A 15,658-nucleotide genomic window follows, 5' to 3' on the forward strand; every position below is an offset into this window, starting at 1 on the left:
TGAGTTGTGTTCTTCCATCTTGGTCATTCCTGTCACTTCAGCCAACTGTTGTTCTTGTGCCCTTCGGTCCTGTGGTGACATCCTGAGCAAGTCTCACATAGACTTTTGCACTGTGATAAGTTGCCTGTGTTGAAATACTCTGATGTTTCCCTCACTCTCCAAAATGGGCCACTCCCTGTGAGAGGCACAACACACATGCTTGAGTAGACAAATATTCTTTCCTTGGCTGTAATGAATGACTTCTCTTCAGTTTGGGTTTTTTAAAATTAATTTGCTTACTAAGTTTGCATCTGGTTGCAGTTGTTAAATGTGTTTTCACTTGGGTGCATATAATCCAGTGGCTCAGTCCGTCTGTTGTTCTTTCTGGGAAGTTACCTGGCAGGAGCAGGAGCCTGCCACGCAGTGAATTAAGCTCTAGGTTAACAAATGGAACCCAAGGGCTTTGAAAGAAGAAATGCTGCTTGAATTTATATTTGGGACCATATAATCTCTGGATGACACAAGGCTTGGAACAGTCTGTAGAGTGGTGAAAAGTAGGAAACTTCAGCTCTAGCAAGGCCTTATTTATTTATTCATTATTATTCTCTTTGGAAGTGTTGACCACTGGCAGTGCTGGTGCTGAGCAGTTGGATACCAGTGGGATTTATTTATTTATGAGCCCTTTTCCATAGCTGTCTCAGCACCTCCTCTTTCCTGTTATTCCTGTTTGTGTTAAATTCCCACTTGGGAAAGCAATACCACAGCTGAGAAACACTGAAGTTCAAAGGACAGAGAATGGCCGTGCTCTCCTAGTTGGTATAAAACAGTGACTTGTCTAGGGTTGGAATAAATGTGTTTGAAATGTTTGTTTGTAATGCTCTGGGACAGTTTGGTATCTCCTGCCTTTTCTAGTGTTGTGGTCTCAAAGGGATCCTGATCTCAAGTGCAAGTAAATGGGGAAAATGTCACAGGAGATGAACTTCCATCACCCAGCCACCTGCCTTGACCGCTCAGCCAGCAGGCAGTGGTCCAGCCAGGAGGAGGTCCAGGAAGAAAACAAAACTAAGAGCCTTTCTAATAACTCCAAAGACCTCGTGTTGATTGCTCTGGTGCTTGTGGGTTCTTTGTAGCAGATCCTAGCAGATTTCAGCTAGAGTTCTGATAGTTTCTTATGTGATGGAAACATTTCTCTGGCCTTTCAAAGTTGTGTTGCCCTACTATATTTCTGCCTTGTGGCCTCTGCTTTTTCTCACCTCACACAGCTGTCATCCTCCTCACATCTCCCTTCACTGGTCTGGTCTCTTGTATTGCAGTGTTCAAGATGACCAATTTTTAGAGAAGTTGCTGTAATTTTACAAGAATATGGTGACTTTTCCTGTAAAAGCAGAATTGGATGCACGTTCCTGAGGCAGCCTTCCCATGCTATAGGCACACATGCACGTGCAGCTGCTGCCTCATAAGCTCATTCTGTCAAGTCCTCCCTCTGTAAATTAGATCCCCGGTGGGTCTCTTTGCTACAGACAAACCCATTAAAAAGACCATCCAGCATTTCCCTTCTTTTGACACAAGTGTATTATGGAATGTCATCTCGTGTCTGCAGACAAGGTGGAGATGACTATCTGGCTGCATTTGTCACGGTTATCCTGTGGCGAGTTGTCACTTGAAGGTCATTTTAATGTCCGTTCCATTAGTGGCGGTCTCAGATCTGTCTGTCTCAAGAAATCTGTAGGTCAATAGAAAGGGGGTTAACTAGACAGACTTATCATTTTCTGGGGTTTGCAATTGTGTTTTCCTTTTGTCCGTTTGTTTGCTTTTTTGCTACCATCTGTTTGTGGTCTGTGAGCTCCAGCCTCCTGCTTTTCTGCTTTATTCTCTTGTACTCACTGTTCCTTGTGTGTTGTGTTGCCCTTTTGGAATGGATGAAACATTTGGCTTCAGTGGAAGTGAGATCCATTGGGTGCACTAACTGGAGGTAATTGTTCTGTTTCCTCCCCACACAGGATCATAAGCTTTTCTTGTGGCATATTTTCTGACACCGACCATGCATCAGTGGAAAGAGAAATCAGGGTCACTTCCTGGAAAAGAATGGTAAAAACAGGACTTCGTTCTGGGGTTAGGGAGGTGATAATAATGAAAAACTATATAAAAGCAGAATAAAGTCCTATTTTTTTCCTGGAGCTTTCTCCCATGGACAGATTGTCCAGTGAGTGAGAAATTCCGTGAGTTGATAGTGACTGAAACTCCTCTGCATCAGCAATGCAACCTCTGAATTGTCCTGTGGACCCTTGGGGAAGAGGAGTGTGTCCTTCTCCCCTCTGTTCCCCAGTCTGCACAAACTACCTAGAAAACACTGATGTGCTGTCACATTTTCTTGAAATGTGCCAACAGATCTGACTGATGTTTGGGAGGATGAACACAGGAGAGTGGTGTCTGCACAGTGTTTTCCTTTTACTGTGAGGCAGGTTCTTTCATTGGGAATAATACGCCCGCATTGGCCTCTGCTTCTCTGCTCCTTTCCTCCTGCAGAGGACCGATCCCTGCAGTTGTTAGCCAGAGGCAGGAGCAGGGAGTCTGTGGGTACTGGTCTTGTGGCTGTGGTACTAAGTATCGATTATGGGGGGGTTCTGTTTGGGGTGCTGCCAGTCAGTGATCCTTCTCTTGGGCCTGGCCCAGGAATATTTTCCATAACCTCACTCTTCACGTAACTGTTGCAAGACAGTGGTTGTTTCCCAAGACCCTGCCACAGCAGAACCCCTTGCTGTGTAGACCAGTTAATAAATCTGGGTAATAAATTGTAAAAACCCCCAAACCAATTAAAACACCATCAGCCACATTTCAGGTCAACTCAGAATTCGTAATATAAGGAACTCTTGTGTTTTGGCAATTACCAGCATTGCTGATTTATTTTTATTACAATAATTTCTCAAGCCACTTTACTAAGGCTATGTACCAAAGCCAGATTACAATGAACTGGCCCCATCCTGCAGGTGAGGCAAGAGCATAAAAAAACCTGATGTGCTATAAGGAATGGCTGTGTGGCCAGCACAGCAGTTTTGGTGGGGCTTTTTTGTTCATATAAGTTGTTCTCCAGATGTCTTCTCTTCGTAGATCAGACTACCCCAGGCACAGTGGTCTCATTGTTTCACTTATTCCAGGTAAGGTGTTTCAGGAAAAAGCCTATCAAAAATTTCAGCACTTCTTTGCAGTGCCCAGCAGAAGAGTTACAGCAAAGTTCATGAGGCAACCCCCATAAGAAGAGAGGTGACAGTAAATTACTCAATGGAAAACTACAAGTTATGCTAAATTTTTTGAAAGGTTCAGCTAAAACAACTTGGGCTGGATTGTTCCTTGCAGGGGAGGCTCACACACTCAGCTGTGTTCTGACAACTCACTCTTTTGCTCTCCAGGACTGGTGAACAGATAAAGAGAAATATCCCTGGGATGGTCTATTGACTGTATTTATTGCATTAAAGATAAGCAGATGTAGTGCATGGCAGGTATGGATTGAGCCTTCTTTTCCAAAGACTATTTTCTATTAAAAGAACAGGTGGAGTTCAGAATAGGCTTCTTGAAAACCCCAGTTCTGCCTGCTTGAGTATGGTGCAGTTCTAGCTTCAAGATGCTCCTTTTGGATGAGTGAAAGGGACACTGTATCACAGCCACCTGTGAAAGACAACAGGTGACCTTCCTCAGCACTGAGCCGTCAGTGTGGCATGAGTCACCTATTTAATGTCACTGCTGGGATGTGTCTTTGTAGCTGCAGTATGGAGTCCCTTTCTAAAAAGCAGATTATTTGACTCTTGAGATGTTTTCTATGCAAAAGAAAATTTAACCCCCCTGCTACCAGTGAAGATGAAGAATTAAGCAACACCTACTTCATCTTGCAGTATGTGGTACTCCAGAGCCACTTTTGAGTATTACATTCTGTCCAGCAGATTCTGCTGTACTCACCCGTCCTGATGATTTACTGTCATCCTCCCCTGCCCCGTGAATAATTCCACTTCACCAAATATATCCAGCAGATTTTAAACACTTTATTTAATAAAAGTTAAACATACAAAACTGAAATTAACACACTTTGTATTCATAAAAATCACCTTCTCCCATTATAGGGAGAACCTTTTTCTATGTATGGATTCTAAACTACCGCTTGTAGAGTTTAGCTTGAGTTGTGACTCAGGTAACTGATGGACATTTCCACCAATCAGTGCATCAACAATTGCTGACGTGACCTGATCTAGTTAACAAATTACAAAATGAGCTACATTAACATAATATACAGGGATAATGGTCAGGGTTAATGGACAAGACACACATTTTATTTAATGGGGGAAATAGCTGATGTACTCTTGTCCATTAACTCAGCCCTAGATTTTACAAAAATAATATCTACATTGTATACAGGGCTACCCATTAACTTCTTTAAACACATTACGGGTTCAGAGGTGGCATCACTACCGTAAGTGCGAGACAAGTAACAAAGGAAAGCAAATCACAGAGAGAGTACAAAAAAGCAAGAGCTTTTACACGTGGATTCCTGAAGAAAACTGAAGGGGCTCAGCAGCACTGTAATACAGCTGAAGGTACAATGGACACTAGGGCCAGTCAGTTATGTAAGGACAGAAACTCCCAACTAACCTTTACTCACTCACAACTAACTAAGCGGGATTTAGGCATTTGTATCTGCTGTGCCGTGGTTCTCCTTGTCTGGATGGGGGCCCAGGCACGGGCTGTCACTGCTGCGTTCCAGGTCTGTGACTGTACCAACACACCGACGAGATCTACGAGGGAGGAGAGGACAGCTCCTTTCCACAGCACAACCAGTTACATTCCAGCTCTGATCCCTGGGCATGGGTGGGGACTCTTAAGTTCAGTTCCTTGTCCTATGGTTTTCTGGTTACATTTCATTAACTTCCTATTATAATTTTATGAGAATTTATAAAACAAACAAACAAACAAAGAAAAACGACCAACAAGAAACAGCATCTCCTCTGCTTAAATTCAAGCGCAAGAAATTTGGACTGGAATTAAGTCAAATTTATTGTTTCTAGAACCTAAGTGATCATTAGTAATAAAGATCCTATCAGCCCTGTTCTGCCCTCACTTACAGCTGTACAAATCGATCTGCAGTGGATTTGTAAGGGAGTTATTTAAACTTCCTTAGCAATTCCATGTGACATAGAAGCTCTCTCCCAGAGCTGCAGCAGCTCTGTAATGCTGAGCGTGTCACAGACAGCACCATGACTACAGAAACCAGAGAGGCTCTTAAGGTGCCATTTTTATACCACCACTTTTCTTAAAAACAAAAACAAACCTTTACTACTGGTAAGAATGAAAGATTCAAAGCTGCAGACAAATACTGCTTTGAAAGTAACAGGCAACAGCATTTCATGAACGTTTACCTGCTACAAAAAGTTTAATAGTTGGGGGGGGGTGGTTCAAATCAATACCTGGAGATTTAAGGCTCATATCAGCTGAAGCCAAAGTGATGGTGACAAAATGGACTACTCACTATGTGCCAACAAATAATTTACTTTTAGAAAAATATAATGATAAAAAGATAAGTGTAAAGCCCTGCAGAGATGAAGTTCCACCTTTTTCACCTGTTACTGAGGCATCAAATGCCTGACATTATATTTAGAGGTATCTTGATACTGTGTCATAGGTTTGTCTGCAATTCCACATGTTCCAACGCCAACCTTGCCAGTTACGCTCTCAGGGGAAGCAAAAATACTCCTCTTCACCTGGAAATAAAACAGAAAACACTGTTTCTGAATAATTCCTAGCTGGATTTTACAAAAAAACCAAGCAATCATTACCATCTGAAGTGCCTCAACATTCTCAGCTTCTGCCCTACAGACAGGCATACTGTCTAAAGGCCAGCTCAGCTGTGATGTGTTGTCACAGAGTAAAGCAATGGGGCTGGGAACTTCCTGGCACCTCAGTACTGGATGTGATCATGCTACTGAGGATCTCAGGTCAGGCCCATAATGAATAAAATTCACCTCCCATAAGGTGATCTCTAATAATTGCTCATCATAAGGAAGACTGAAGTTTTCTCACTATGTCTGGCAGCTCTTGGTCAAGCCAAGACAGAAATGGAGTAAGACTTAATGTCCTCACTACCTTTTTTGCCCTACACTTGCTGTTCCAGGGCATGTCCTCAGCACTGTGTCTGCTGGGTCATAAACACAGCAAGAAGCCAGGCTTGGAGGTTTGGAGGGGCCCTCAGGTTCTTGGCTCCAACAAACACCAGCTGGCAACTGATACAAGCCCAGCTCTCCCAGCCAAGTGCAAGCTCAGCCTCTTCAGAGCAGCACACCTCCAAACAACCCACTAAACAACCAGGCATTTAAAGTACAAAATACAAAACTGTACACTTCAGAATCCCAAAGACACCCAAATCCCCATGTTACTTCCCTTGAAAAATCACCTCCTCCTTTCTCCCAAGGTACTGCACAGAAGTCTATGCCCTGTTGCTACTCACATACTGACAAAAGCAAAACAAACCTGGCCTTTTTTGTTTTTAGAATAGGCTCTGTTGTTAAACTGTTGCCACTTGACTTTCTGGTCCTCTCGTTCCTGTTCAAGTTCTTTAATTCTCTGAGCTTTTTTCAAAGCTTTCTTCTTTTTATACTCTCGTTGCTGGGCTATCATCTCTTTTCTGGAGAAAAGGAAAAACAAAAAACAAACCCCACATTTTATGTTTGTGCCTTTTCCTTCAACAAACTAAAACCTGTCTGTAAAACAGACATGCCCATTAGTTTTCCAGAAGTAAATGACAGAAATAAAGCTTACAAATATTCAGCATTTCTAGGAGGAGAAAAAAAAATCCAAACTGAATTTTCCCATTAATAAGCATTACCTCACTTTTTTATGTATTTGGCATAACAACAACCACCAGCACACCTGAGAAGCCTGTGCCCAACACAGCAACCCATGGGACTGGGTGCAGTTCATTTCTGAAAGTGAAAAGGGACCTATCAGCACTTCTACATTTCAGAAGCATCTTGGGTTTGGAAATGTAAATAGCCCATTGGAGTGAAAAGCCCAAGCTTTTCTGGAGGTCTGCAGACTCTGATGGTACCATGTATTGGACAGGGATGGAAGGAAAAGGACAAAGATTACTACAGAGAAGATAAGGAAGTTGAAGGAGTCAATCTATGCCGCAATGCAGCGCCCTCAAAACAACCTTTTAGAGGAGGGATCACTGGCTGTAACAAACTCTGAAATCATACCATCTTTTTTATTCCAAAGTAAAAAAAAAAAGTTTTCAGCCCTTACAAATACCTTCCTGTGTTAGACACAGCAGCATACCAAGTAAATGTAAATTTAAAACAAAAACAAACCAAAAAACCACCTATTTCATTAACCAATTTTTATAGCTGAGGCGAAAAAACAACCAACCCAAAACCAGCCCACAAAGCAGCATTCAGACTTCTGTCTGTGTATTACTTACTTGGACATGGGTTTGTTGCCACTGTCCTCTTTTGCTTTCCTTCCCTCCTCCACGGGCTTGAGGTTGAACAGAGGTGTGACTTCAGCATTGCCATATCCAGCAAATGTAACCGCAGCTGTTCCATTCTCCTCATCTATTTCTTCAATCTCAGCTTCGTAACACCTGTAAAGATATCATGGCTGTAAGCATGTGAGTAAAGCTTTAATACTCAGCCCTTCAACACCTACATCAGCCAGCTAACGCCACTAAGTGAAAAATTTGCAGGTACCAGCCTTCATTTTCAGGGGCAATACACAAACCAAGAGATAATTGTCTTAAGGTCAAAGGGACACAGGTACAAAGACTGGAATCTGCTGTATTTGACCTTTAGCTTCAACAAGCAATGCCCTCACAGCTATCACGACTAAAGATTAATGCTGGGGCTGATCTAATCAGCTATCCTGATTTAGTTTTAGTTCTGGCAGGTCATGATATAGAAAAAAAAAAAATACTGCATTCACAGAACAGTTCTCATGGAATTCATTGAGGAGTTTTAGAAAAATGTCAGCTCAGAAGTGCAAAGCTTTGGTTCCATTTTTCTCCATAGGACAAAGAATTAAGAAAAACTGAAGCTTTCAAAACATTCCCTCTTCAACACTTTAAAGCTTAAAAGTTTTCTTATTGATTTAAAACAGCAATTTTGAAATTTTCACAGAAATCAGTCCATTTCATATTTATGCATATGAAATGCTTTGGTCAAACTGACCTCAAAATGGGAAAAAGAAAAAAAAGACAAGTGACACTTCCAAAAAATATTTAAAGCAATTGTGTCTAAATTCAGGACAAAAGGATACATCTAGAGCAAACAGAGGAAAAAATGAATTGTTTCATAGACAATATTCCACTTAACATTAGTTAAATTAATTTCTTCTGTGTTTTCAGTGGGCCAACACCTTGAGCTGAGTTAGGTGAAAACAAATGAAAACCCGAAAGTCTGGCTAGCTCTTTATGAAACACTGCTCACTTAAGAAATGCTGCAACAGAAGCAGGATTTTCTAAAAAAAGCAGAACAATTAAGTCCAGTAAGATGCACTTCAGTGAACACTCTGGCACACACTTCCCCAAGCTCTGATCCTGTAACCAAGGGATCAGACCAAAAAGAATGACTCTCAGTCTTGGGTTGGGTCAATTTTTAAGTTCTAACACAAAAACATTTTACTCATTAATAAACAGAAGAACTGTTCATTTTTAGGTTAGTTTTCTACTTAAGACATCAACAGCTATACCAAAATCTTTATGTGGTTACTACATTGTTAAGAGAAGCACATTCTTTGAACAATAGAGCTTCTCTCTAAGTGGTAACAATTGGGATATTGGTCCTGCATAAACAGTTATTCTTTTAAAGCTGCAACAGTTACGTATTTGCAGTATGAAAAATAACTTCAGAATGTTTATTTCAAATTTTATGGAGTCAGAATGATCTGCTTGGGTTCCCAGAACTACACAGGCTAATATATAGGAGACCAAACCGAAAATGTTGATTAATTCTATAGTTACATTACATAGTTAGTTATTTTATAGCCAAACCCTGCATTTTCATTTAAAAATTTTAAATTAATTTCCAATTAGAGGCCCAAACTGAGATATGGCAAGAATTTTTATACATAGGAATCAGTGACACATATATATGAATGCAATGACAAATTATGAATTACACATCCCAAAAGATCCTGGCAGACCAATTCTCTCAATTTGCCATTTATTACATCAACAAATGGTAACTTATGGAAGTAAATTACTTTTATAAGGTTAGTGACAAAAGGGGCATTTTTATAAAATAACCCTCCATCTCCTTGCTACCTAAAATACTAACCTTTAATAAACAGTACAAGAATACTTAATACCACATTTATTTCCTAGTTTCTTTTTGCTTTTAGTCACCCTAGGTCAATTCAAACTGAATGAAAGTCTCTTACCATTGAACTATTTCATGTAACTGTTAGAGAAGTTTTCTACACTTACTGTCCATCCTCACTCCATATGGCCATACACCTGTCCCCAACCTTCCATGAGTGACTGGGCAGGGCGGACGCAGAACTGTCAGAACTTGCAAGAGTTTCCGAAGGTTGTGTTGAAAGGAGATCTTTGGTTAACTCTATGACTTCCTATAAAAGAGAAAAAACCCACAAAGAATAATTTTTCACATTCCTCTTACCAAGCATATTTTTACCCCAAGCTTACAGGTTTTGGTTTGTTTTGTTTTTAAGTTACTGTATTAAATTCATAGCTGATGTGCGAAATACACTTGCTTTGGTTTTTTAATAATTTAACTAATTAATTGCAATTGTAGAAAAAGCTATATATGGTCCTCACTGTACTGCTGTAAAGCTGCCCATGCCCTCCTCAAACTTTCAAAAAGTAGTCTATCATTTTTTATAGCCTTTCTCTCATTGGCTGAACTGTAGCATCCAGAGCCAGGGTGGCAGAGCACCCTCCAAGCTGTGAAGCCTTCTCATTTTCTTAGAAAGCATCCAGGTGCCCACTAAAGAACTGGGTTCCTTAAGTCATTTTGATAGAAGTACTTTTTTCTAAGTTCCCCGACCTTGAGATTTCAGGTCAGGCCTTCCCTTGCTAATCCAAGATGACAAAGTATCAAAATTTCCCAGTTCCCTTACACATTATTCACTTGCAGGCAAAAGCCTCTCCCAATTTCCTGTAAATATTACATTGAAGACTAAGCAATCAAGACCTCTCTTTTTCACTGGTTTTAAAAGCCAAAGGAGACAGCACTAAAGGGCCACGTAAACTTTCGGTACAATGCAAAGAAACTTTGCAGGCCCTAAGGAAGAAAAATTCTTCAGTTCTTTGAGTACCTCAGCATGAACCATTGTCACTCTCCTAACAAACAGTAAACATTTAAATCAGGGGAGGGTTACACATAAACTGTGTTCAACTGAGCCTCAGTGGAACCTGAACTTTCCTCCCCATTTCACATCTGACTTCAGCTAGGGGCATACAAAGACTCAGGAAGATGCAGTAAAGGAGCTGTTCATCATCCCTTAAGAACCTAAAGGATTGTAAGCACTTCCCAAGTAAGTTAATACAATATAAACTTACATGCACTTTTATCTGATAAACTATACAACTAGCATCAATGGCCTAACAGTTTGTTTCTGATGCAGCATGTTAATGTCTCAATTTCCAACAGCTAATAAAAGTTTTGCTCTTTGCTTTGGAGGAGCTGCTGGTTAATAAGTACTCCAGTGAGCACAATCAGTAGCAACTGTGAGCACAGGAACACACAATTACTTCTACTATTTAGCTCACCATTTTCTTAATACCATAGCTGAAGCACAACAGAGTTTGATTATCAAGTTCCCTAATTTGAGAACATACAGCATTAGCCTGATTTCTCCCTCCCAGGTGCAAAATCCCAAACTATTCCTCAACATACAGGTAGCTGAATTCTGCAAATCCAAGAGGCATCATGGTTTGAGACAAGTATTCCTCTCAGCAGGTCACATACATCACATTAGGCACAAGCCACTCCTGAAGACAAGTGTTTCAAGTATTGCAACTACCAGTAACACCAAACTGTTGACTAATTCTTGCCACACTCAGATAGCTTATTGTAGAACTTTGATGTGACAAGTCTACCAAGAATTCTCTGATTTTAATAAAGCCTCTTACACGCCAGGCTATTAAAATACCAAACTTTTGGTAAAAATCTTCATCTGATATCCACATTGCAGCATGGAATGGATATCAGCACACAAGATGGAGACATTAATTTTATTGCAAGCCATGAGACAGTTCTCAAGCTTTTAAGAGATCATTCCAAGAAAATTTCTGAGCAGGACTTGGACTACCACAGCAGCTCAGTACAGCCAGACAAGTTGAACAATGGTGCCACATCCCCGTGATATGGAGGTGTGACCCACAGGGAACACTACTTAAGAGTTGGCCAAGATTTTTCCTGACCAAGTGGTCTTTACAAAGCCAGAAAGAGCTCTACACTCCAGAGCACAACACCCACAGATCTTATCTCCAATTACAGAAGATGACAGCTGCCATCAATCCTACTAGATAGAAAAGGTAAGTTTGGTTCTTGGGTGCACAGACATTGTCCTAGAAACGCTTTGCTGAACCAAAAAGGGAAAAGCTAAGTACTTCTAACAATTTCTTCTAATATTTAATCTTCTTACTCAAGAATAATCTAAGCATACAAGATGTATCAGTATTTATAACAGGAAAAAGATGTTTCAATTACACAGTAACCATCTTTTTGAACAGACAAAAAGCTGTTTAGTTGGGACACTGACGCATCGAACCCATTCTTACAGTTCTTTGCTTAGTTGGCATATATCAAGTCTGCAAAACATTATGTCATTTTCAAGGTGGAACATATGGATAGCAAACCTTTTGGGGACGAAAGTGTAAAGATCTTCCCCATTCTGTGCAGAAAGCTTTTATTAAAAAGTTTGCAAGTTGTCCTTTCACATCAATGATCTCTGCATATCAAAGCCGAGGTCGTGTTGGTATCGGAAATATCATCCCATATGGGTTTTGCTGTGCATTTTAAAAATATAAAAATATACACATGCTTTTAACAGTGTACAACAGAGCACATTCAGATGATCTATAAAGTGCCTTGTGGGCACAAAGCCTTTGCAGTTTAAAAGGAATTCTAAAGATCACTGTTTGGAGGTACTACTTGTGTTTTGGCTTTGAAGCCCCAATTTATTACTGTTATTTCCATACAGAGTAGTGGACACTGAACCTTGCACTGGGTAGTTTTATATATTTTTACACCTGATGGCTGAAGCAATCCACAACAGAAATGAAGTAGCATCTTGCACTCTCATGATTTTAACAGCACTGCTGGGATTTTCTATATGCCAATGTGTCTTTATATGCACAAGAATCTAAAAGACCACCCACATATTTAAAATTAGGCTGGTGGCCTTCCTGTCACTAAACAACATCCCAAGGACCAGAAACAGGTTTTAGCTGTTAAGAACACACTATGCTCTTGAAATGAAAAGCACAACTCTTTTCCTTTCTTGTGTAGGAACAATCAAGACTCAGATGCACAAGGAATACAGAACTACACTCCAAAGCTTTTAACATTGCAAATGCATTTAATGAGTAAGCAGGTTCTGGATCAAGTTATCTGAGAACTCAATAAGAACATCATGTTAAGCCAAACCATCAGGCTTCAGCATTAGTAAAAGCAACAAAAAGTAATGACTTTGAGAAATGCCTCAGGGAAAAAAATTAAAAACCAACACATAGTAAAGACAGCACTGGCATATCTTTCACCTCTCTGGCAAAAGTTTATCGTAAAAGAGTTTGCTGTATAAATTAGTACATCTTTTTTACTCATCCAAAAAAATAGATTAAAAATAGGCCATATTTTGGATTTTTCCAAATTAAGCCTACCATGGCTATATCAAGCTATGTGAAATGAAAGTAACCAACCCACCAAGTGTCTATTTTTATTGCAGGACAAATATTTAAGAAAGATAAAACACTTGTAAAAGACCCTGAGATTTCACCTACCCTCAAGTTCTCACCTGTAAGTCCTTCTTCAGTTTCAGTAAATCCTCATTGTCTGCATTGCCAGATAAGGCAGCCTCGACTTGCTGGAGCTGAGCTTTGTAGCTGGCCAACTGCTTAGCAAGGTCTTCTGACATCTGCAAGGAACACAAACACATACAAACCCCACATCAAAACAACAGCCTGGCTGCTTTTTAATCAGGCCTTGTGGTCCAAGTGAGGTGAAATGACAACAAAAAAAGCTGTTACTAATATATTAGAAACACAGCTCATTAAGTTTCAATAATGAGCATTTATTCAGTAATTTTACTATAGAGACCTGCTCATTTAATTTTTGTACAGTTCCAGCTGCTCTCAAGAGACTTCTGAAGAACAGAAGGCTTAAACACGTGCCTGTGTACGGGGTACACGCATAGCTTACAGCGTGTGAGCAGCGGGGCCTTGAGCAACCCTCGCAACTTCCCGGCTCTTTAAGAAAACGAATGCCCGTCCCCAGCAAACCCCCACGCACTGCGGCGTGTGCCCTCCAGCTCCCGCACGCTGCGAGCCTCAGCACCAAAATCCTCTGCGGCACCTGGGAATCGGCCCCTCCCGGGGCTCCCCGTGGGTTCGGGGCGGGCGGAGCAGCGCGGGAGAAGAGACGGGCCTGGGCAAGGCGTGGGCCTTGGAAGGGCGCGGGCAGGCCCAGGTCCAGGCCGGGCCCAGCCCGGGCCCACGGTCGCTCAGAGAGGGAAGGGGCTCAGCCCGCGGGGCCGACAGGGCCCATCGGGCGGTCTCACCTCGGCGGTGCGGGCCGTGCCCGGGCCGGGGGCTCCGCTCCGGGTCCCGTCAGGCCGCGGCCGCTGCGCTCCGGCTCCTTCCGCCGCCGCAGCCGGGGGTAGGCGGGGCGGGGGGCGGGGCCTCGGCCGGGCCGCGCTCGCGAGAGCGGTCACGTGTGCTACCGGCCCGCGAGCGCGTGACGCGGCCCGTGGGTCACGTGGCAATGCCGCCCCGCCCACAGCCCCGAGAGGGGGCGGGGCCGCGGCTGAGGGGGCGGGGCGGAGCTCGGGACCGGGACCGGGACCGGGACCGGGATCGGGATCGGGACCGGGATCGGGATCGGGATCGGGATCGGAGTAGGGGACGTACGACTCCCTGGTCCCAGGGCCAGCCCCGTGTGGGGACAGGGGCGGCCGTAGCGGCAGCAGCAGCTCCTCATCAGGCAGGCGGCCCCGCTGCGGCTCCGCAGGACGGGAACAGAGCTGGCCCGTGGCTCCAGCCCTGACAGGACTGACGGCAGCAGCACCACTGAACCAGTTCGGTTGGAAAAGATCTCGGAGATCATCGAGTCCAAGTTCGGAGCCAACACCACCATGTCAACTCAATTATGGCACTAGGTGTCATGACCAGTCTTTCCCTGAAGACCTCCAGGGACAGTGACTCCGCCACTTTCCTGGGCAGTCCATTCCAATGTCTAATCACCCTTTCTGTGAAGAAATTCCTCCTGGTGTCCAACCTAAACCGCCCCTGGTTTAGGGGAGGCTGTGTCCTCTCATCGTGCGTCTGATGGCATCAACACCTCTCTGGGGCAAAGCTCGGCTCTAAGTGCTCAAGGCCAGGCTGGACAGGGCTCTGAGCCAGCTGGTCTGGTGGGAGGTGGCCCTTCCCACAGCAGGCCTTGGGATGAGATGAATTTTAAAGTTCCTTCCCATCCAAACCATTCTGTGATTCTTAGTTCACAGAGGAGCAATGGCAGATTTCTCCTGTCTGACCACACCGGGAGTCCCTGAGCCTGCCTTGTCCTAGGGGGTTCACTCACTCACATCTTTGTTCCTGACACTATCAAACACAAAAACACCCTCAGGCTACTTACATGGTCATCAGAACCATGTAAAACTTACCACCAAACAATTCAGAAGAGAGTAAGTTTCAGTATTCATCCTGCAACAGGAGAGGAAACTGAGGGGAAGAGCTCAGTGGCTTCTTCAAGCCTGTCACAGGAAGAAATATGTTTCTGGTGGAAAGCCAGTGATTAATTTGGCTGTGAGCCTGTGAGCCAGGGAAATTAAGCAGATGCCCAAAAATTTTCTTCATATTAGCAGGAGGATCAGTGTCTCCTGCAAACATCCTGTCCCTCATGGTCACAGGCACATGTTGCTGCACAGGAAGCTGACTTCGCTCACTGGATTTGTTTATATATTATAAGGAAAATATATCTACTGTGTTCTATGACACCTGGTTTATGTCCTCAGAGGATATCCTGACCCGGAATGAAACACATTTCTGTATCTTGGTGTACGATTTGATAATTAAAATGCGGAAATTACTGGACACTGTTCAGAGACGATTGATGAGACCAAGCGTAACAATGAAAATAGCAACTGCATCTTTTTAGTATTTTCATTATTATGCAATAATAAACTAGAAATAGTTAAGAAAACAGTTTCTGATAAGTCTTTGTAGACAGATCTGCAACTGTTGAAATATGTATGCATTTTTCGATACAGAGCAATCCTAATGACTTTGTGAGCATAACTATCAGTTAGAATGGGCATTAGTACAATCAATTTCAACTTCACTTTTCAGGACAAGAAATCTATGCTGTATCTGTAGGATTGAAGTGACAGAGAGGGACTGAGAAGGCATCCACTGTCCAGCTATCTCCAAAGGCAGCAACAGCAAAAAGAACATTTCTATGGTTGC

At 42.6% G+C, this 15,658-nt stretch overlaps 1 protein-coding gene across 3 annotated transcripts; it reads right to left on the minus strand.

The window, feature by feature from the left end:
• Nucleotides 1-3,993: 3,993 nt before the first annotated feature.
• On the minus strand, nt 3,994-13,861 carry SMNDC1 (survival motor neuron domain containing 1). Of its 3 annotated transcripts, none has more exons than XM_069019993.1 (6): nt 13,756-13,861; nt 12,994-13,113; nt 9,440-9,582; nt 7,439-7,600; nt 6,490-6,643; nt 3,994-5,723 (listed from the first exon to the last, which is right to left on the minus strand). In XM_069019993.1, the coding sequence occupies exons 2-6, from the start codon at nt 13,111-13,113 to the stop codon at nt 5,586-5,588; spliced, it is 717 nt and encodes a 238-aa protein (XP_068876094.1). In that variant the 5' UTR covers nt 13,756-13,861; the 3' UTR covers nt 3,994-5,585. The 3 variants fall into 3 exon arrangements, with proteins under 3 accessions (XP_068876094.1, XP_068876095.1, XP_068876093.1); XM_069019994.1 differs by lacking the exon at nt 13,756-13,861 and adding an exon at nt 13,398-13,657; XM_069019992.1 differs by lacking the exon at nt 13,756-13,861 and adding an exon at nt 13,370-13,657.
• Nucleotides 13,862-15,658: the final 1,797 nt, after the last annotated feature.

The sequence above is a fragment of the Aphelocoma coerulescens genome, chromosome 6 (assembly GCF_041296385.1).
Source record: "Aphelocoma coerulescens isolate FSJ_1873_10779 chromosome 6, UR_Acoe_1.0, whole genome shotgun sequence".
Taxonomy (NCBI): domain Eukaryota; kingdom Metazoa; phylum Chordata; class Aves; order Passeriformes; family Corvidae; genus Aphelocoma; species Aphelocoma coerulescens.

What these genes read in the sequence shown, in the direction of transcription:
- SMNDC1 (XM_069019992.1), bottom strand. Translation starts at nt 13,390, where the DNA reads ATGCGTGTACCCCGTACACAG. An exon ending in ATATGGAGTGAGGATGGACA is followed by an intron (nt 7,601 to 9,439) that starts GTAAGTGTAGAA and finishes ATATCTTTACAG; the next exon opens with GTGTTACGAAGCTGAGATTG. An exon ending in CTAAAAACAAAAAAGGCCAG is followed by an intron (nt 5,724 to 6,489) that starts GTTTGTTTTGCT and finishes TTTTATTTCCAG; the next exon opens with GTGAAGAGGAGTATTTTTGC.